Here is a 21,253-nt window from a genome sequence, read left to right on the forward strand (position 1 = left end):
TCCACCATGACCCCCACCAAGCACAACCTTCCATGGGCACCTTCTGCAAAAGGAATGCAGTGCTGGTGGAGACAGCTGACCCTTGAAGGTTTCCACAAGCAATGTTATCTTGAGCTCTCAAAGTAGGAGCTCTTCAGAAATCAGGTCTCTTTGACCTAACACTCGTTCCTCAAAGATATAACCAGGAGGCTCCCTGCACGAACCATCAGGCCCTTGGATTCCCTAAAAGATGGCATACATGGTACTTTTACTACCCCCTGAATTCTGTTCCCGGATGATGCCAGGTACCCTGAGGAACTGGGAAGACAGACAAGGCACAGACTAACTTCTGGAGCAGTCAATGCTTTATGATGAGGCAGTATGAGCCTATTTCTTCAATCTTTTTATCTTAGCTCCTCCGTTTTCTTGGAGACTCTATGTTACTTACTTTTATATGATAATAATATGGAGTTTCAACAAATACATTAGGCATGGTAAATACTCATGGAGCAAAGCTTCTGACAGATCACAGGAAAGAGGACATAAGCGACTGCTTGTTCCAGATGACTTTTCTCACAGACCAACAATGTCAGATGTCCTTGCAGCTCATTTTGTGAGGCACCCATAGAACCACAAGCACCACCAGCACCCCCTGGGGCACCAGGCATTCCCAATGCTGTGTGTGTTGAGAGGCACACCAAAGAGTTGACTCAGAATGTGGGTTTTGGCTACTGCTCAGGTTTCATCTGTGTTGGTCTGGGGCTGGGAAAGTGAAGGGAAATGACACACCCCTTAACTATTTTCCATGAAAACAAGTGACAGACTGAGAACCATGTGGTTGAGAGAAGTCAGGACAAGCACCTTAGGAAAGAAAGCAGCCTCTCCCTTGACAGCCAGAGCTGCCACATGGTTTTGGCTGAGCAGGCCTGGGTGAAGGAACACCAGGCTGGAGTGGCTCCAGCTGGAAGCACTAACGGCACAGCCACCGTGATCCACACAGCCCTTCCCCCAAGACTCCCCTGTGGCAGCAGACAGACCCCCCCTCCTTTGAAGGGACTGATGGAAACTGTGATCAGATGCGGGGGGTGGGGGGTGGGGCAAAGGGAAAGAGAAAGGGCTTTGGTGGGCAGATCAGTGATGACATAAAGCCAGAGGCTGCCTTTCAGTGCCACAACCCAAGGTCTTCTGGACAAGGGCCACCCAAGGTACAGGACACTAGCTCTGCTGCAACCTGGGTTACAAGTTGGTGGCTCTTGACAAAGGTTCCATGCTCTGTGTATCCCGGGCTCCTTTCCAGGGACAAGTTCCTCCCTGTGGTCAGGCTGCCCACCTAGCCACGTGTAACACTTACCTGAGGATGTGATAATGTCCAGTGTGCTGGCCATACCCCAACACCTCCCAGCTGAGGGCTGTAGACTACAAGTCATGGACTTGGAGCCATTAGACTCCACTAAAGAAGGCCTAAAGGGGCCGAGGAAGCTGGACCCACATGCACAGAAAGCCCCACTCAGCTCCTCTTGGAGGGTCCCATGTTGGCTCTCTTAGGTACAAACTTTTTTTCTGTTTTATGAAGTAAACAGCTTTAGGACAATATGGTAGCTCTGAGTGCTCTCAGGATTGCAGATGAGAACAAGACGCTCTCTGAGGGGCTGACTCTGCCTTGATACGCGGTCAGTGGAGGCAGCCAAGTGGCCAGAGGTAGGGAAGTCCTGGCGGTCCCCTTGTGTACTCCCACCAGCAGCAGCATGCATGGAGCCATGGGCACCATGTGAACTTGCATGCTGCCTACTGCACACAACTGTAAGGAAAGGCGGCAACCAGCCAAACCCACCCTGTCCTCCAGATGAACCACGGAAACCTCAGGGACAGCTGGGGCATCTGAACCCCCACCCCACCCATTCTGGTCTCTAGTAGGAGGCAACAAGTTAAACACAGGGCACTGAGGTCTCTTGGTGTTTGGAGCTTGTCCCAAACCTCACAGGCTGAAGAGTTGGGGAGCAGGAAGACTTGATCTTTTTCAAGTGATACCTTCAGCATCAGCTCTGTGCATGGGTACCAAGGTACCAAGGCCCCACCCCACCTTGACCCTTTCCACACATTCCAGGCAGTAAACATCAGCCCTATTCTGCCATGGTCCATGTGAGGCCTCTGTGAATATTGGAAGTCCCTGATGCATTTCACACAATCTAGCACTTACCCTGAGAGCTGTTACAGACCTAAGACCTGACCTCATGCTCTGTATGACCCCCAGCCTCTCCTCTCCTCCCCTCCCTTCCCTAAATGACTGTGTCCAACCATGCTGAATGATCACCCTGGGACATCTCTATGGATCCTCCCCACGACCCAAGAGGCTTACTAGGTCATGCCTGTCCTGAGGTCACTACAAGGTCATCATAACTTCACCATCTCTACCTAAATGGTAAAACCTTCACCCTCTTCTTCCCTTGAGGCTCTGGATATTGTCCCTGGCCTTGGGTTATAGGCCATTCTCCCAAATGTGCTGGTCCAAAGGGGCTCATGACCCTCTGGAAGCCTGACATGCTGTGGAGCTGGCCCCACCTATAGAGTGCCCCTGGATCAGGGGGCAGCTCATGCAGTGGGGGCAGACAGATATCCATTGCCACCAGCCCCTGCTCTCCCACAGCAGGAGTACACAATCCCTTACCTCCCAGGACTGGGCTCCTACCTGTTGGGCCATGTCCAGAGAGCAGCCGTTCCTCTGGCTGTGCATGGGGACGGCCCCGCCAACTCGGAGGCAGCTGTGCCCGCAGGCCTTCCAGTGCAGTTTGCAGCTCGTCGTTGTGGTCCTGCAGGTCCTACAGAGCAGAGCCAGACACCCCCTGCAGCCAATATGGCCACCTGAGGAGTGGTGAGGAGCACAGCAGTATGGAGCTGGCCCCCCCAGGGAGCAGCCAGGTGTCAGGCCCTGACTTCCAGCACACAACACTTAAACTGTATTCTAGCTTCCTAATGACAGGTGAGCCTAACGAAGGCAGGGGCCACTTCCTGACTTTCTTATGCTCTGCACCACTTTCAACCACTGGATACATGGGAGGGGCTAAGAAAAAAAAAAGACTGGAGTGGAAATTGAGGAGTAATGTAGAAAATACAGAGAACCATTAATATTTGAAACTCTAGTGGTTTAAGACCATAATGATGTTGTGACATGGGTGTGAGACAGCACTGTCTGGGATGTGTCCTGGGATTCTTTCCTTTCCTGTTGTTGAATTTCCAAGGGTTCTTTCTACAGCTACTGAGAAAAGAGGATACCAGGTGTTTCAGACCAAGGGCCACAAAGAAAAATGACTGTGTCAAACAGAAAGGATGGTGGGTGAGCATGCACATAGGTGGATGTGAGGGGATTTGAGGAGGAAGGGTCATGAAAGCTTCAGAGCAAGGGTCTCATTTATAACCAGCATAATTTTGTCCACACTTGAATGAAACACATCTCAACAAGCACACCCTGTCATCTGACTTTTAAAGGGCTAGAAAGGGTAGAGTTTATAGCTGCCTTCCTAGATGGTCCCACAGCTGCATGTGTTACCACATCCACTCATGACTCTGGATCTAAGTCCTCCTTCCCTGGAACCCCGGTGGGCCTGTGACTGACTAACCTGGAGGATAGCACAAGTGATGCTGTGTCTTCCAAGGATGCAGCTTTCAGCCATCTTCTTCTTTTGGGACACTCCCAAAAGTGCATCCAAGGCCACATGGAGAGGATTCAGGGCCCAGCCCATGGCATACCTCTCACAAGGCTCCACACATCCCTCCTTTGTCTTGTCTTTTTTTTTTTTTTTAATTTTATTTTGTTTTATTTTATTTTTATTTTATTTTTTAAATATGAAATTTATTGTCAGATTGGTTTCCATACAACGCCCAGTGTTCATCCCAACAGGTGCCCTCCTCAATACCCATCACCCACCCTCCCCTCCCTCCCACCCCCATCAACCCTCAGTTTGTTCTCAGTTTTTAAGAGTCTCTTATGTTTTGGCTCCCTCCCTCTCTAACCTCTCTTTTTTTTTTCCTTCCCCTCCCCCATGGTTTTCTGTTAAGTTTCTCAGAATCCACATAGGAGTGAAAACATGGTATCTGTCTTTCCTTGTATGACTTATTTCACTTAGCATAACACTCTCCAGTTCCATCCATGTTGCTACAAAAGGCCATATTTCATTCTTTCTCATTGCCGTGTAGTATTCCATTGTGTATATAAACCACAACTTCTTTATCCATTCATCAGTTGATGGACATTTAGGATCTTTCCATAATTTGGCTATTGTTAAGAGTGCTGCTATAAACACTAGGGTACAAGTGCCCCTATGCATCAGCACTCCTGTATCTCTTGGGTAATTCCTAGCAGTGCTATTGCTGGGTCATAGGGTAGATCTAGTTTTAATTTTTTGAGGAACCTCCACACTGTTTTCCATAGTGGCTGCACCAGTTTGCATTCCCACCAACAGTGCAAGAGGGTTCCTGCTTCTCCACATCCTCACGAGCATCTGTAGTCTCCTGATTTGTTCATTTTAGCCACTCTGACTGGTGTGAGGTGGTATCTGAGTGTGGTTTTGATTTGTATTTCCCTGAGGAGGAGCGACATTGAGCATCTTTTCATGTGCCTGTTGGCCATCTGGATGTCTTCTTTAGAGAAGTGTCTATTCATGTTTTCTGCCCATTTCTTCACTGGATTATTTGTTTTTTGGGTATGGAGTTTGGTGTGTTCTTTATAGATTTTGGATACTAGCCCTTTGTCCGATATGTCATTTGCAAATATCTTTTCCCATTCTGTTGGTTGCCTTTTAGTTTTGTTCCTCTCTGTTTTCTGAACGCTATTTGAGTTTCCTCTCCAAGCAGCTCTCACTGAATAAACCTAACCTTCATAAAACTGGTCCTATCAGCCATCGCCTGGTCTGTAACTGCATCTCCCCTGGAGAAGAATCCTCTTATTGGCAATTCTAGGCAGCAGGAGAAGGGACAGGCTCTGCATAGATGCTGTAAGACCCTTCACAAAGGGTCACTGTACCTCATGCAGAACCTCCTGGGCAAATATAAGAGTTTCCCGACGGAAAGAGCAACTCTGGGGGGAAAAGGGTGGGGCTAGCAAGTTAGAGCTTTGGTGCAAGTCTGCAGAGCAGAGCATGTACACAGCCTGGTTGCTGACACAGCCTGTGATCACTGCTGCTCTAGCTTTGGCATATCTAAGATGGCAGTGCTCACCACACAGGCCACCAAGCAGCTCAGGTATGGTCAGTCTGAACCAACATGGCTGTAGCCTAAAATCTACACTGAATTTCAAAGACTGGATTCCAAAAACAGGATGTAAAATATCTCATTAAAAATTTGCTTATATTGGGGCACCTGGGTGGCTCTGTCGGTTAAGTGTCCAACTCTTGATTTTGGCTCAGGTCATGATATCACAGTTTCATGAGTTCAAGCTCCACATCTTGCTCTGCACTGACTGTGGAGCCTGCTTGGGATTCTCTCCTCTCCCCCTCTCTCTGCCCCTCCCCCCACTCATGCTCTGTCTCTGTCAAAATAAATAAATAAACTTAAAAAATTGCTTATATTGATTATATGTTGAAATGATAATTGTGTGGATATAATGGATTAAATGTTACTAAAATTATTTCTTTTTATATTTTTCAGTATGCCTACAGAAAAACTTAAAATTACATGTGTACCTTGTATTGAGTATTCTGAGAATATACACACATCCCATAAATTCAGCAGTACCAGAAAACAGGTTCTCTTAGGTGCTATGCTAGCCATAGACTTCTTTGCTCTCAAGACAGAGCAGGGATGTGCTCAGTTCTAACTGATGAGGGTGACATGTGCCATCCTAGGCACCAGCCATGGGCTTCAGCTCTATACAGTGGGTGTCTGGTGGGGCTGGGGAACCAGGTGCCTGTTTATTTTCACATAGAATCACATTTACTGGGTGTGCCTATGGGTGCCAAAGACAGTTATAGGGCATTATTGCACCAGCCAGGAAAGGCAACAAGGCCATTGCCTGATATGACAGCATGAAGGGTGCAAGGGGAGGGTGGGATTTCAACAGCAGCACTGGAAAGTGCCAGAGAGGAAGATGGTGCCAGCAGGTTGGCTGGGACTACAAGCTGGGCCTGAGTATGCATATATATAAGTGGGGGAAGGAGGGGGGGCAGATAAAAAACCACCTAAGATGGGCAATAGTGGGGACATCTGTTAGGGGTTGTTGTGTGTCTCAATCCATTCGGGCTTCTATAACAAATTTCCACAGACAGGGTTCATAAGTAACAGAAATTTAGTTCTCATAGTTCTGAAACTAGAAGTCCATAATCAAGGTGCTGACAGATATAGTGTCTGGTGAGGGCTTCCTTGTTGGTAGTTGGTGGTCTTTTCCTGTCCCATGGTGGAACAGATGGGGGAGTTCTCTGGGGTTCCTTATACAAATCACTAATACCTTTCACTGGGCTCCACCCTCATGACCTAATCGTCCCCAAAGGCCCTACCTCCTAACATTGTCACACTGGGAGCACAAGCTACAACATAAGAACTTGAGGAAACACAAGCATTCCATCTGTAACAGTGTGGAAATGAGGGAAGGGAAAATCTGCCTTTGGGGTGTCTGACCAAGGACACACTCCTCCATTATAGTGTCCACCCAAAGCAACAGCAGAAACATGAAATCACAGAGAACACTGATTAACATTCACACTCCCCTTTAATCAAAGGCAGCCTCGCCAACAAAATTAAGATTGAGAAAGACATAACAAAAAGCTAAAATGACAGTTAAATAGGGAGAGGATTTGGCAACAAGGGAAAGCACAGTCTCACTGCTAACAAATATCCTGGTTACAAAGTACAGGGAAACACAGAGCAGTGACTTTGGAAAGGTTGGGTGACACACCGCGGGGAAGGTTGAAAGTTGCCTCTACCTCTGGAGACTGACTCTAAAAACACCATTAGCCAGGGGGGCTCCTGGGTGGCTCAGTTGGTTAAGTGTCCCAACTTCGGCTCAGGTTATGATCTCACTGCTCACGAGTTCGAGCCCCGCATCAGGCTCTGTGCTGACAGCTTGGAGCCTGCTTTGAATTCTGTCTCCATCTCCCTGCCCCTCTCCTGCTCATGCTTTCTGTCTCTCTAATATAAAATAAAACATAAAAAATTAAAAATAAATAAAAATAAAACACCATTAGCCAGAGGCAGTGACCCTCCAGTAGCAAAGAGCAGAGGAACAGGACGCCTATGGCTTATAGGAGAACACCAAGGGCCAACTGATAGATGCAGAATGGGTACTGGGCTTGGGAAATCATTATTTTGCAGCCATCATGGTAAAGACTGGATACTATCCAATTGGATATTAAATCCAGGGAAAATTTTGATGAAGAACAGGATGTTTATGTCATTTTTAAGTGTCTCCCTACTGATTGCTTATTAGTTGCATGGGAGAAAAAAAACAGTAACTATACAATGGGGAAATTAGGCAACACCTTAACATCACCTATGCTGTCTGGCTGAGAACACATAATCTTAATTTAATACAAAAGAAATATCAGAACAACACGAAATAAGAATGTTTAAAAATCTCTCTTTAAAAATATCCATGTCAGAGACAAAGAAAAGGCTGTGGGAATGTGCTGGAAACTGTTAGGATTTAACACCCAAGGTGATGGTTTTGGAGGCCGGGACTTTGGGAGGTGATAGGATCATGAGGTCTACTAGAACCCTTGGGTCATGAGGGATTAGTGCCCTGTTGTTCGAGATCCCAGAGAAATCCCTTGGAGGCAGCCTTTCCATCTGTACCAGGAAGAGAGCTCTCACCCAATACCAAACCACAAGCCTGACTCCGAGCTAAGGGAATTTCTAGTAGAAGCTTCTGCCTGTCTTACCTTTTAGGAACTAAATTCCTAGAGGCTTCTGCCTAGCTGTCAATCTCACCTTTTATTTTATTTTATTTTACTTTATTTTTTATTTTTTTAATGCTTATTTTTGAGAGACAGAGACAGAGAGAGAGAGAGGGAGACACAGAATCTGAAGCAGGCTCCAGGCTCCAAGCTGTCAGCACAGAGCCCCACATGCGGGGCTCAAACTCACAAACTGTGCAATCATGACCTGAGCCGAAGTCAGATGCTTAACTGACTGAGTGTCTGACTCTTGTTTTCGGCTCAGGTCATGATCTCACAGTTTTGTGGGTTCAAGCCCGCATCGGGCTCTGTGCTGACAGCACAGAACCTGCTTAGAATTCTCTGCCTCCTTCTCTCTCTGCCCCTCTCCCTCCCATTGGCGCCTGAGGTCTCCATCTCTCTCAAAATAAACTTTAAAAAAATTTTAAAAACAAACTAACAAACTGCTAGAAAAAGAAACACTGGGATGCCTGGGTGGCCCAGTCAGTTATGTATCCCACTTGATTTCAGCTCAGGTCATGAACTCACCGTTTATGAGATCAAGCCCCATGTTGGGCTCTGCACTAACAGTGTAGAGCCTGGTTGAGATTCTGTCTCTCCCTCTCTGCCCTTCCCGGGCTCATCCTCACAATCAGTCAATCAATCAATCAGAAAAAAACAAAAACAAAAAACAAAACTTGAGGAGGCCAGAGTGCAGACAGCAGCACTTTCAACAATAGCCAAATTATGGAAAGAGCCTAAATGTCCATCAACTGACGAATGGATAAAGAAGATGTGGTTTATATATACAATGGAATACTACTTGGCAATGAGAAAGAATGAAATCTGGCCATTTGCAGCAACATGGATGGAACTAGAAGATATCATGCAAAGTGAAATAAGTCAGTCAGAGAAAGATAGATACCATGTTTTCACTCATAAGTGCATCTTGAGAAACTTAACAGAAGACCATGGGGGAGGGGAAAGGGAAAATAAAAGTTACAGAGAGGGTGGGAGGCAAACCATAAGAGACTCTTGTATACTGAGAACAAACTGAGGGTTGATGGGGGGTGGGAGAGAGGGGAAAGTGTGTGATGGGCATGGAGGAGGGCACTTGTTGGGATGAGCACTGGGTGCTGTATGGCAACCAGTTTGTCAATAAATTATATTTAAAAAAAAAGTGGACAGTTACCTCAGCCTCATTATAATGTGAAAATCCCTCTCTGAATATTGATCCCGAGCCCCAGTAAAAGGAGCCTGCTGCTTTCCCTTGTTTGGCTGTTTTAATTGCTCCCCATTATCTCCCTATTCCTACAAATAAAGCAAGCTTGTGAGGCAGCTCCACTGGCGTAGTCTCTGTCTGCATCTCACCAAAGGAGCAGGCCCACTTGAGTTCAGTACACCACCTCCAGAACTGTGGGAACTAAATCTGGTTTATAATTTCCCCATCTATGACGTTTTTGTTGTAGCAGCCCAAACAGCCTAAGACATAATGTTTCAGACTGAAGGACCTTACACAGACAACTAAAGGCAACATCTGACCCTACAATGGATCCTGTAGGTTAACTAACAAAACTGAAATACAACCAGTAGGTTAAGGTATTGTATCTGTGGGAATCATGAAGTTAGTAAGTGTGTCACAGTTAGGTGGAATGGGAAGCTGGGTCTTCTGGAAGAAAAGCCCAGATTTCTGGCTTTTGCACATTTCTGTGGTGTAAATAACTCTCACAAGAGCTGATTTCAAGCTATCAAAGGTTTATCAAGAAGCTGGCAAAACTCCTGAACACTGAACAATCAACTCTGTGCACATGCACACCACTGCAAGGAAGCAGGACTAAGCCTGTTCTTCGGAAATGTGTACTGAGTGTAGAGGGGTGGAGTGGCCCCGTGATGCATGTCACTCACCCTGAGATGTTCAGAAAATAACTGTGTATACATATTCATATCCATACACAGCACACAAGTGAGCAAACATGCAACGAGCACATGGAGTAAAATGTAAACAACAGGTGAATATGGGCAAAAGGTATCCAGATGTCCCTGCCACTGTTTTCACTTTTGTAACTTCATGTATTAGAAATTAATTTCCAATGAAAAGTTTTCTTAATGCTCTAAATGTTACTGTGAAACAATCAAAAATATTTTTAAAAATGGAAAAAGCAAATATCTGAATAAATAAACACTAATATGTTCAATATTTCTGATGTTTCAAGAAGTCAAATTTTAAGAACCAAAAGTGAAATTAGTAACAGAGTCCCATGAAAGAAAGATGGATTTATGGGTGTTTGAAAGATTCAGTGGACTAAAGTAACGTATTAACTGATGGTTAGTTACAGGCTCTAAGTCCAGGCAACAAGCTTAAAGGGAGGGAGGAAACACAACATGTGACTGCAATCCCACCTGCACAACAGACCCTAACACATGCCAGCAGGAGGTTCAGGAGGAGGGTGACACAGCTGACAAACACAGGATTTCAGTAGGGTACCCTGGCTTCGGGTTTGGAGCAGAGGAAAAGAGCACAGGGCAGGAAACAGTGGGTCATGTCACACTCCAGAACAGCATGGGCTCACCTTTATCCTCTGGTGTTGCCAAAGCAATGTATAGCAGGAACAAAGTCAATTCTGACTTTAATTTGGAGGGAGATCATTAAGAAGTGAATTGATCATAGACCCTTAATAACAAACAATAATGTTTTATCTGTTGGGGTCCTGGATCATTTTAAGAGTGTGACAGGGGTGTGATACGTTTCAGCACCACTGACCTATTGTTCACCACCTATGCCTTGCTCTGCGGTGTCTCTAACTAATGCATGGTCCTTGGTAGGTTTGGCTACCTGCATGGTGCCTGGAAACACTGAGGGGGGCTTCAGAACTGGTGCCAGTCTATCAGCCTTGGCCAGCCTGTGGGGGGCTCAGCATGGGCACCACACAGGCAAGTTGGGTCACCTCTCCTTGAAGAACATGAAACTTGGGAGGATCCATTAGTAGAACACAGGCTGAGATCACAGGCTCCACTTGCTCTGCTCATACACGGATGCTCCTGCTGACCCATACTGGACTATCCTTCATGTGGAGGTCAGGAATGTGGGCCACTATGAATGACAGGCCACTCCCAGGCAGGAGGGTGAAGTATGAGGCCTACACACCACCACCCAGGTGTGAACCAGTCAGACCCTGATAACTTGCACCATCCACCCATCTCATGGGCTCTAACACCCCACTCTTAGCAAGCACGGCCAGGTGAAGGCTGCGCAGCCTTCTGGCACCAGATCTCTGGAGGGCCAAGCTCTCAGAACCTTCCCCAGCACCATTGCCCTTGCTGTAAAGTGGGCTGGATGGTTCAGGGCAGGGGTGCATGAAGACCCCATGCACCAAAGACAAAAGCAATGTCCCAGTGCAAGACAAAGTAAATGTGATGGCTTGGGATGGCAAAGGGGGCCAGGTGGGGCACATACCCGGCACTTGAGCTCGTATTCCTTTAGGACCTCTACAAACCGCTCCTCCTGGGCCAGGAGCTCTGTACTCTGTGGCTCCAGCTGAAAGTCAGACCCACACAGAAAAATGATAGGACCTCAGACCAGGTAGAATGTGTGCTGTCACCCCATCATGCTCCTCCCACTAGGCTCAGCATCTCCAGGTACAGCCTTCCATCCCTCCTCCTCCTCCCTCCCTTCATTTAAAATATCTCAAGGCAGAAGGATGCTCTGAATTTATGGAAGGTGGTCATACTCTCAACTGGAGTCTGGGGTGCATTCCTACCTCAGCTGCCTGGGATGCCCCCTGCCTGGACCTCTCCATGCAGCACCTCCACTCCCCTCCTTCTCCCAAAGTGATGGGCAGGGCCAGATGGAGGGCCTCATGGTAGGCATGGAGCTCTCTTCTGTGCCCCCCACCACTGAGAACCTATCACTGGGGTCTGTACACATGGTGCTGGCGAGCCCTGGCTCTGTCACTAAAAGATCAGCACCCCTGCACTGCAACGGAGAGGAAGAAAACAGAAGGAAGGTCAATCTGCTGATTTTTCTCTCCATTCTGGAATTTAAGTAAGAAAAAACAATTCAGTCACCTATGGATTCAAGTCCCTGACACTTTTTACCCAGTAACCAGAGACTCAGAATCAGCAAAAGGACTTGCCTTGTCCTTCAACACAAATTCCAGGTCATTCTGCAATTTCAAGACCAGCTTCTCTGATTCCGAAAGCTTTTCCACAACTTCAATAATCTCCTTCTGTAATCGACTGTTTTCCTACAAGACAAAACCAGCAGTTTACCGGGCTTTGGGAGTGGAGGACAGAGCTATCAGCAGCTTATCTCCCCTCTGCATCAAAAACTTATTTCTAGCAGTACTCCCAATCAGGGAAGAAACCTGCAAATGCAGGTGTCTGCTGCTCACTGATTGCAGGAGAGGAGGCTGTGCTGGGGAACCAACCCCACAGAACCCCTCACCAGTGCTCGTCGCTTTCCTCACTGCTCTTACTTCTCCCACCCCCAGTGCTCAAGAAGGCTATGAGTAACACAAGAGGCTGGGGGCAATCCTTTCTGAGCTGTTTTCTGAATGAGGGATTTGAAACTACACACTTATAGTTCAGATGTCCAGCAGGGGAGGAAGGCAGTGCCCACAGACATGGAAAATCATGGAGAAGAGCAGTAAGGACACGGTGTGGGCAAGGGCCCAGCTTCTCCCCCAGGCAGACAGAGACCAGGCAGATGTGGAAAGAATCTGCAGGCTCTGAGTTAGGAAAAGAAGAGGAAGGCAGGAGCAGAGGATGGACCAGGGAACACCTCACTGGATGGAATTAAATCCTGGGTGGCTGTGGATCACAGGACACTCACCAAAGCCCAGAAAACTCCCTCTGCTTCAGACCACACACCCAGGACTCCCAAAGAGTGGGCTTTAGGTTTTGGTCTTTGGCTGACCCCACAGATGCTCTGGTTTCCAGGGGGTGCAGCAAAGTTGGCCGCCGCCACTGACCCTCCATGACCATCATCCCCCTGACCCAGAGCAGAGAGTAAGAGCCCCACAGGTCTCAACCTGTCCTGGTGCCCCCACAACCAGAGAGAAGGAAGGGGTAATGCGTCTTGTGGAAAAGCCAGGACCCTTCTTGCTTTGGCTGAGAAATGTCCTATCTTTGTGGCTGCAGCAAATGTTCCTTAGTTGGAAATCGCAGGCATTTCCCTCCCACAGAAATGTAATAAGGTCACTAGGAGGTATTCAGTCCCTGACCAGGAAAATGTGGGATGTGGGAGGATGGACCCTCAGGCAACCTCATGTCTTTCCATGCAGGATGTCCTAGGGAGACACAGCTCCCCACCTACCTTCAGGGCCAGAGTCAGCTTCCCACGTAGGTTGGCCTCCTCGCCCCGCAGACGCTCCAGGTCCTTCTCCAGCACAGCTGTCTGTCTGCAGGTCTGCTCCCAGAGCAGCTCACGTTCCCTCTCCACCTCAGACCGCAGGAGGCTCAGCCTTTCCTGGTACCCCTGCTCCAGGTGTCTGCATGGTACACAAGGAATATGTCATGTTGGGTCCCAAGGGGCACCGCCTAGGCCCATACTGACCCCCGTCTCTCCAGGGACATCTCCCAAGCAACATGGCCTTTCTTCCTTGGAACCTTCCAGCCCACAGCACTTGGCCACACTGTCTGGTACTCCATTGTTCCTGCTTGACAGAAGGGGTCACTGAACCTCAGCTAAGCTGCAGATGTTGTAAGGGCAGGGGCCCTGCTTTAAATCCCGCCCTACCCTGGGTCTGGTGGTGGATGCCCCACTCAGGGCTGGGGAAGGTGACAAGGGATGCAAGCAGGTCCCTGGACCCTCTGGAGTGAGCTAGCGAATGCTTTCTGGGAGTACACCTCTCTAATGCCCTCTGCCTTTCAGCCGCCTTCCACACCACAGCAGCCATCAAATGCCTTGGATAACCAAATGCGCACAAACGTAAGCCTCTAGTGCAGGACTCAGGCAACATAAAACCTGGGGACAGTGAATCCCAAAGCAATCAGAGGACAAGGTAGGAGGCATTTTTTTTCACCTCAGTTTCTGCCTTACTCTTTTTAAAGAACCAGTTCTATCAGCAGAAAAAAGTGCCAAATCTTAGTTTTATCACTGAAACAACCACTTAGCAGGATCTCTCAAACCAAGTCTCTCTAGACTGAAGATGAGCAAAACTCGTACTTCAGCAGAGAGCTTGGCAACATTAATAATTAAGAAGAGAACACTGAGGGACACCTGGGTGGCTCAGTCGGTTGAGCGTCCAACTTCAGCTCAGGTCAGGATCTCGCAGTTTGTGGGTTCGAGCCCCGTGTCGGGCTCTGTGCTGACAGCTCAGAGCCTGGAGCCTGTTTCAGGTTCTGTGTCTCCCTCTCTCTGCCCTTTCCCACTCATGCTCTGTCTCTCTCTATGTCCCTCAAAAATGAATAAATGTTAAAAAAAATTAAAAAAAAATAAGAAGAAGAGAACACTGGGGGCTTGTCCTCCAGCCCCTCCAGACAGTCTGGACTTTCATTCTCATCCCAAAACTTTAAGGAAAGAAATGGAGGGAAAGGAAATGGAGAAAGGGCAGCTGTTACTTAGGGGAAAATAGTAAGATGAATCTAGCTAAGTAACACTCCACAAACTTTTGGGGTAATTTTTTAAAAATACTTATTTGACCATACCACTCCACTCTTTAAAAACTTGTGAAATATCCAGCAAAAGGAAAATGGATAAATAAGATATGGTAGACCCACATAACAGGATGCTCTGTGGCCATCACAAAAGCATATGTGATATAATACCATTTTGTAAATAATTAGGTACATGGGAAAAAAAAGTGAATGACATAAAAAATGCCAGGAGTGATAATTTCTGGGTGAAACTTCTGCTTTTATTTTTACTTTTACCTGCATTTTCTATAGTGAATGTGTATCATTTATTACTTTTGCAGTTAAGAAAAACCAAATACAGCCATAAAAGCCTCTTCTAGAAATTCCTGATAATGCTCCAGTACTCATGGGGCAAAATGCAAACTCATGGGGCCTTCACGTGTCCCTTCACCAGATTCTCAGACCGAGATAAAGTTTTTGAGTTTGTGATTCTTTGACCCCAGGAAGGACATCATAAAATTATTCCCATATGGTTGGGAGAGAATCAAGCCTAGCACACTGTGACTGAAGCAAATCAGTTTTCCGTTACTCAAACTGATCATCTCAAATCAATTTACATTTAGCTCTTGGACACAATTCTTGAAAAAGGAGTTTTCTCCCGTGAATAATATTAACCAAGGGCTGGGAGGTTGCAGTACAGGCTGTCAGCAGAGGAAGGTTGTGTGGGAGTCAGACTGCTCCAGAGTCTAGAGAGGTCCCTGTGGGCCCCTCTCACCCAGGGTCCCAGTGAGGCTTCAACTCAAGGTCTCAGTGGTGCCAGATCAGTCCCACTCCTGCTCAGGTGGGATCCCAAGTCTCCAAGTCAGTAGTGAGTCTAACAACACACTGTTAGAAGAGCCATGAGGAGGAAAGGGGAAGTACTGAGAAAGGAAAAAAGCTCTGTTGGCTTCTTCCAAGGTTCCTTCAGCTCCTAATTTGCAGTAATAGTCTCACTCTGTGGAAACCCATGCTGACCTCATCTCCTATTTTGTGAAGTCAGGGAACTAAGGAGGCTATGACAGGTGAGCAAAATCATACATCTGTAGCTACAAGAACCAACACTCTGAACGTTCTTTTTTTTTTTTTTTTTTTTAACGTTTATTTATTATTGAGAGACAGAGAGACACAGAGTGTGAGCAGGGGAGGGGGCAGACACAGAATACAAAGCAGGTTCCAGGCTCTGAGCTGTCAACACAGAGCCCGATGCGGGGCTTGAACTCACAAACTGTGTGATCATGACCTGAGCCAAAGTCGGTCACCCAACCAACTGAGCCACCCAGGCACCCACACTCTGAACATTCTAATTTCACCTGCGGGAACGCGCTCAGCAAGAAGGGGTGAGCAGGGCGGCTTGCGGCTGGATGCCACAAGGGAATCAGCTAAACAGAGACAGTCAATTGCTGACAAGAGACAAACTGCAGTTATTTCCTAACTAAACGCTCCTTTGTGATAAACACCACCCATGCTCCACACTGAGATAAGGGAGGCTCAGCAAGGCCACAGTCAGCACATCCACACAGAAGTCAAGGTGTCCATTGCCGGTCTCCCCACCCTGGGCTCCTCGGCCTTACTGACACCTCCTTATAAAACCATGTTTATTTATTTTTCTCAGGTTTGATTGGAAGTATTTTTGAAAATTTGGTGAAAGGATCCTTAATGTTTGGGTTTCCTGAACATTCCCATTATCTTGGGAGAGTCTTTTGTGCAGGAGTGTTGGAAGTGAGTATGCATGTGTGCACACTTGTACACACACACGTGTACTCTCTCACACTCATGCCCCTTGACACCATCTCTTGCATACTCCTTCTCCACACCAGGCAGAAGTAGGTGTGGACATCCAATGGTGAGCAGACGAGGATCTCAGCCTGTTGCATTCAGCCTTCCCCAGCCACCCCCAGGAAGGAAAGGCCGATTCTAGAGTCCCACAGACTCAGATGTGTGGCTCTGCTCCATGCAGAGCCTGCTCCCCCACAGACTAGGAGTAACAGCCACAACTCTCCCTTGGATCCCTGAGTACAAGGATCCTGTGGGAAGGTGAGCTGATGGGGTTCATGTGCTAACTCAGGTTGGCAATATGTGACTCCAGGTGACCCCAGCCTGGGAAGGTGATGAGCTCTCTACCCTGCAGTGCTCCTCCTGCATAATGGTCTGTTCTCACACTTCTAATACATGGCAAGCCAGGGCCTCACACTCTCTTATCTTGGGGACAGTACAGGACAAAGAGAGAGGAGACCTGGCTTCAAATTTTGGGCCACACTTGTTGCATGATTACAGGCAAGCTACTGCACTGCTGCAAGCCTCAGTTTCTTTAGCTGAAAAATGGGGCTAAAATGGCCTGTTTGGGGTAACTATGGCTGGTAACTCAGGTGACACTTGGCATACAACAGGAGCACCACAACAGTAACAGTAGTTTCACAGGCCAGAAGCTCCTTCCTGGAGGGCCGATCGGCTCCTCAACCCCGAGATCTCTGGCTGCACAGTGGAGGCACACTGTGTCTCTGGTGAAGATGAACTGGAATGGGCTCTTGGGCTTCAACCCCACTGTTTAGTTGGACTGGCCCCATGTGGTCATGAAAGCCCCCATCTGCTGTGGCCACCTAGCAGACCTGCAGAGCCCCAGGAAAGCTGGCTGCACCCCAGGATACCTCCAATCCCTCCCAGTGTGAGCCATGAGGCCCTGGGGTAAGGACTTTGTAACTGACTGTGATAGTCCCCAGGCATGACAGGAGCAAGCCTTCCTAGGGATGGTGCTCAGAAGCCTGCAGTAAGGCAGGTGGGAGCAGGTAAATGTCCCTGTGAAGGCTATTATGCTGCCCAGCCAGGGCCATGTAAAAGGGGCTTCATGTACATCACGCTACAAGACCCACACACACTGCCAATAGGGCTGGTGTAAGAAAAGTGTTACCTTCAAATGCTACAACCACACAAGACAGGGAGAGGCAACATCCCAGAGGCACAGGAATGAGATGGCTTGTCACAAGCTCTCAGACATCTGCTTGCTGAAACCATACATGCCACGTGAGTTATTACTTCTCTTTCTCATACATTTCGCAGAGGCCCACTCTCCACTAACCCATAGGCATGAGATGCGCCCGGTGGCTGCATGCACCAGGACCTGTTAAGAGCTCAAAAACACTGACCTGTGCCCTCCTGTGCAGAGGATGGTCTTTCACCATTCCCATTTCACAGATGAGGAACCTCAAGGACTCTGTCCACCCAGGATCACAGCAAGGGCTGTTGAGGGAGAATGAGGAGGGGAGGCTGGCAGCCCTCCTGTGCCCCCACCACTAGCACTGCCAAAAGCTGAGTGTACCACACTGGTTTTTCCACAGCACACACCCTTTGCTATACTTGAGGAGACACCTTCAAGTGACAAAAGCTTTGAGAAAGTAAATAACCAGCTAAGCTCTGCCAGGGATGCCTAGCATAGACTGTACACCAGAGTGGGGTGAAAATCTCCTCTTTGCCTGCTCCAGCCTGGGAGATCCTCAGGGGCTGGATTTCTTCACATTTTGGCTAATAAACCAGAGAATGGGTTTTGTGTCCATAAAAAAAAGATCAGAAATCCTTTCCTCTGATCTGCCCAGCCACCAGCGTGACTGATGGAGCAAACCGCTCACCAGGGATCTGTTTAACTCATCATAACTTACAATACCTGAAGTCACGTTTTGGGCTCTGGGCTTCTACCATATTAACCTCCTTTCAACAGGTTCTAAAACCATTCACCAGCCCTCTCTCAAAACATTCATCCATGTCACTAGCCACAGGTACACACAGAAGACACAGTTTGGGTGGGACAGACCCCATAAGTAAAGCGGAGGATAGGAATTTTCCCTGCAGCCCACAGGCACACATAGCTGGATGCCCCTGCACCATGAGCTCACATCATAAAGAGCAAGGCTACTATTTTAAATGCACACCTCTTATTTCAAGGAAGGACATCCCCAGAGGTGCACCTTCTAGATTTCTCCTGGCTCAGGTGAGGAGGGCCTCAGCTCCACCATGTTCATGACCATGGCCTCAGCTAGTGGCAGACCCACATCCACCACCCACCCTTGGCCAGAGCCGGGGAATCATGGCCCAGCTGCTGAGAAGCCATGGCTCTGCACTTGGGTATGACTGCGAGACCTACTGGATCTTCTTCTCCGTGAGATGCTCTAGGGCAGAGTGACAGTCATCCATCTCTTGAACAAACTCCAGGTTCCTCTTCTCAGCTTTCTCCAGGTCCTGCCTCGCCTTGTCTCGCTCCCTTGCCATCTGCTCCACTTGTCCCCTGCCACAGGAAGGAGACAGTGTCAGAGGGGGGATACCTGCTCTGGGCCCAACAACCCCTGTGTCTCCATGAATGATAGAAAGGGCTGCCTTAACTGGGTGCTGAGCATGGGCAGTGCTGTGCTCTGACCTCACTGCTACTACTAACCATTTCCTAAAAGTGGTTTCCAGAATTACTATGCCTGTTTTGCAGATGAGAGAGAGGCTAAATGACTTGTCAAGGAAGGTTTCTGGAAGGTTTCTGAATCAAGGAAGTCTGAACGTAGAGCCTTATGTTGTGTGACACCTCCAGATGGCCCAGAACAGGTAATAATTTATCCATGTCTCCCTCTTGTCCCCTCTCCCAGGGATCCCCAGCACCTAATCCAGGACTGGACACATGATGAAGAGAAGGCTGGCACCCATCACCCTGCCTGGTCACACCCTGTCACCTGCAGCCAGGTATCTGGATGAGTCACTTAGAGCAGAATGTGATTTGTGTGTGTAGCTCTCACTCTTTCCATTTACCCCAGTCCCCACATGAGGTTATGCACTAACCCTTGGCACTTGCTATTCTGGTGACTGTTTATCCCCCTGAAGGAACACAGAGCTTTTCTCCCTCCACCCTCCCAAGGCATAGTCTCTGGTCCTATTCTGAGAGTGCCTGAGGTCAGAAAGCTCATCTGTCAGCATCTAATTGAATGCAAAATCCTGAGGATGGAAATCATGATTTCTTCCCTGCAGCTTTGAAACATCAATAAACACAAAAACAATCTTTATGCCAATTTGCTGAGCATATGGATGGCCTGAATACTCAGCTAATTGAAACCTGAACCCAACTAAAATGGAATGCATTCTCAGGCCCCCTGTCATTGTGCACTGGGTGACCATGTTGAGGAACACTTCGTTCTACTGTCCTGCCAGCTGCCCCAGCCCAGGACCCTCTGCCTGTTCTTGGAACACATCCCTGCCAACTGTAAGATTTCTGTCTCTGCACCCGAGAGCTCCAGTGTCAGCAGGATGAGTGTCAGGTTCAAATTCCCCCTTTGGAATGTTGCTAAAAGGAACTAAGGGAGGACCTCAACATCAGTTTCTAGGCTTCTTACCAAGTGTGAAAGCAGACTGGTGACTCAGAAATTCTGTGGCCGTTAAAGCCCTAGCAGCAGCTACCACACAGGCCACTGGGTCCTCAGGCCCCTCTGAGACCACACAGGAGGATGCCACTCAAGGCACAGGTAGCCCTCTTCTGCACTCACAACTCAGCTCTTTCCCTGTCCCACCAAGAGTGCCCACTAAAGGACAGCCAGTGGGAAAGGTGGTGTCAAGTCCCTTGTCCCCTGGGACTGGCTTGGGGTAGACAAGGGCAGACTGCCCATTTCCCTCCAGGCAACGCAGCCAGCTATACCTCCACAACCTCCCCAACCTCCCCAACCACACTGGGCTCTTACTGGCGGAAGCTCAGCTCCTGGCGGTAGCAGGCCAAGGCCGCCTGTTGAGTGGCACCACCGACCATCATGAGCTCATTCTCAAGGGCCCAGGTCAGCTCCAAAAGATTCACCTTCTCATCCACACTGAAGCCAAGACTCTGGAAATAGCAAAGCCCATTGGGCGGGAAAGGATGTGTGACTTCTCCAAATACTTCCTGGCTTTCCTAAGAATAGGCCAGGCCCAGATCCACACTGTCCTGGTGGCAGCACCTGCCAACTCTTCTGTCTGTAAAGTCTCTGCCCTTCCCCCACCCATGTTACTCTGGTCTCCCCTCCCCCATAGTCCCTGTCAAAGCCAAGTTCTCCCCTCACCCCTCATCAGGGAGTATACGACCCAGGCTGGACAAAGACCTTCTTCCTGAAAAGGTAACTGACACAGAAGCAGAGGACGTCATGGGGACTGATAAGAGGCCGGCGGAGAGGCCATTTTCTGTGAAATAAGTTGCTGTATGAACCCTGCTAGCCTTGGGAGCTGTGTGAAGAGAACTGACCTGAGCCCAACACCACCAAGAAGCAAGCAGAGGATAGATGTAAAAGAGCCCTGACGACACCTCTGGGCACCTTCTCCCAAGTGCCTGCTCACGTGAGCCCGTAATATCCTCTCTCCTTAAGACATTTTGAATTGAGTTTTTATCATTTCAAACTAATAGAATCTCCATGAAGTATTATGTATGGGTGGGTAGTTTTGTTGGTAGGAAAACGATCTAACAGAGAGATGAGCCATGGCCTAGTGGAGTGGAGCATTCTTTCCCTCAAGATTTTGAAAATAAGAGAATAAAACCGTTTACATTAAATGTATTGTACCACAATAATAATAATAATAAACCATACCCATATACCCCTCTGCTCAACTGACAATAACTAACACTTGCTACATTTGCTTTTTTAGTGTTGAGTATTCTTGACCTCTGCTCCTTCTATGATGTCAAAAAATTACAGTTACACCCACATCTAGAGGCAGGCACCATGTCAGGGACTGGAGAGAAGGGGCCACAGCATTCTCAGTCACACAAGGAAATGAGGCATGCTCCCTTTTTTTAAAAAAATTTTTTTTAATGTTTG

At 48.0% G+C, this 21,253-nt stretch overlaps 1 protein-coding gene across 3 annotated transcripts in view; it reads right to left on the minus strand.

The window, feature by feature from the left end:
- NINL (ninein like) overlaps nucleotides 1-21,253 on the minus strand; it is a 176,565-nt gene that overhangs the window by 52,782 nt on the left and 102,530 nt on the right. For 2 of the 3 annotated variants that reach the window (XM_042931807.1, XM_042931806.1), the window contains exons 9-14: nucleotides 20,153-20,289; nucleotides 18,586-18,726; nucleotides 13,153-13,327; nucleotides 11,972-12,082; nucleotides 11,293-11,373; nucleotides 2,666-2,795 (exon numbers count right to left, since the gene is read on the minus strand). In XM_042931807.1, coding sequence (XP_042787741.1) covers nucleotides 2,666-2,795; nucleotides 11,293-11,373; nucleotides 11,972-12,082; nucleotides 13,153-13,327; nucleotides 18,586-18,726; nucleotides 20,153-20,289 — 775 coding nt within the window. Of the gene's footprint in view, nucleotides 1-2,644; nucleotides 2,796-11,292; nucleotides 11,374-11,971; nucleotides 12,083-13,152; nucleotides 13,328-18,585; nucleotides 18,727-20,152; nucleotides 20,290-21,253 lie in introns of all 3 variants that reach the window. The other variant, XM_042931808.1, reaches the window with a different exon arrangement.

This window comes from Panthera leo, chromosome A3, assembly GCF_018350215.1.
Source record: "Panthera leo isolate Ple1 chromosome A3, P.leo_Ple1_pat1.1, whole genome shotgun sequence".
NCBI lineage: Eukaryota > Metazoa > Chordata > Mammalia > Carnivora > Felidae > Panthera > Panthera leo.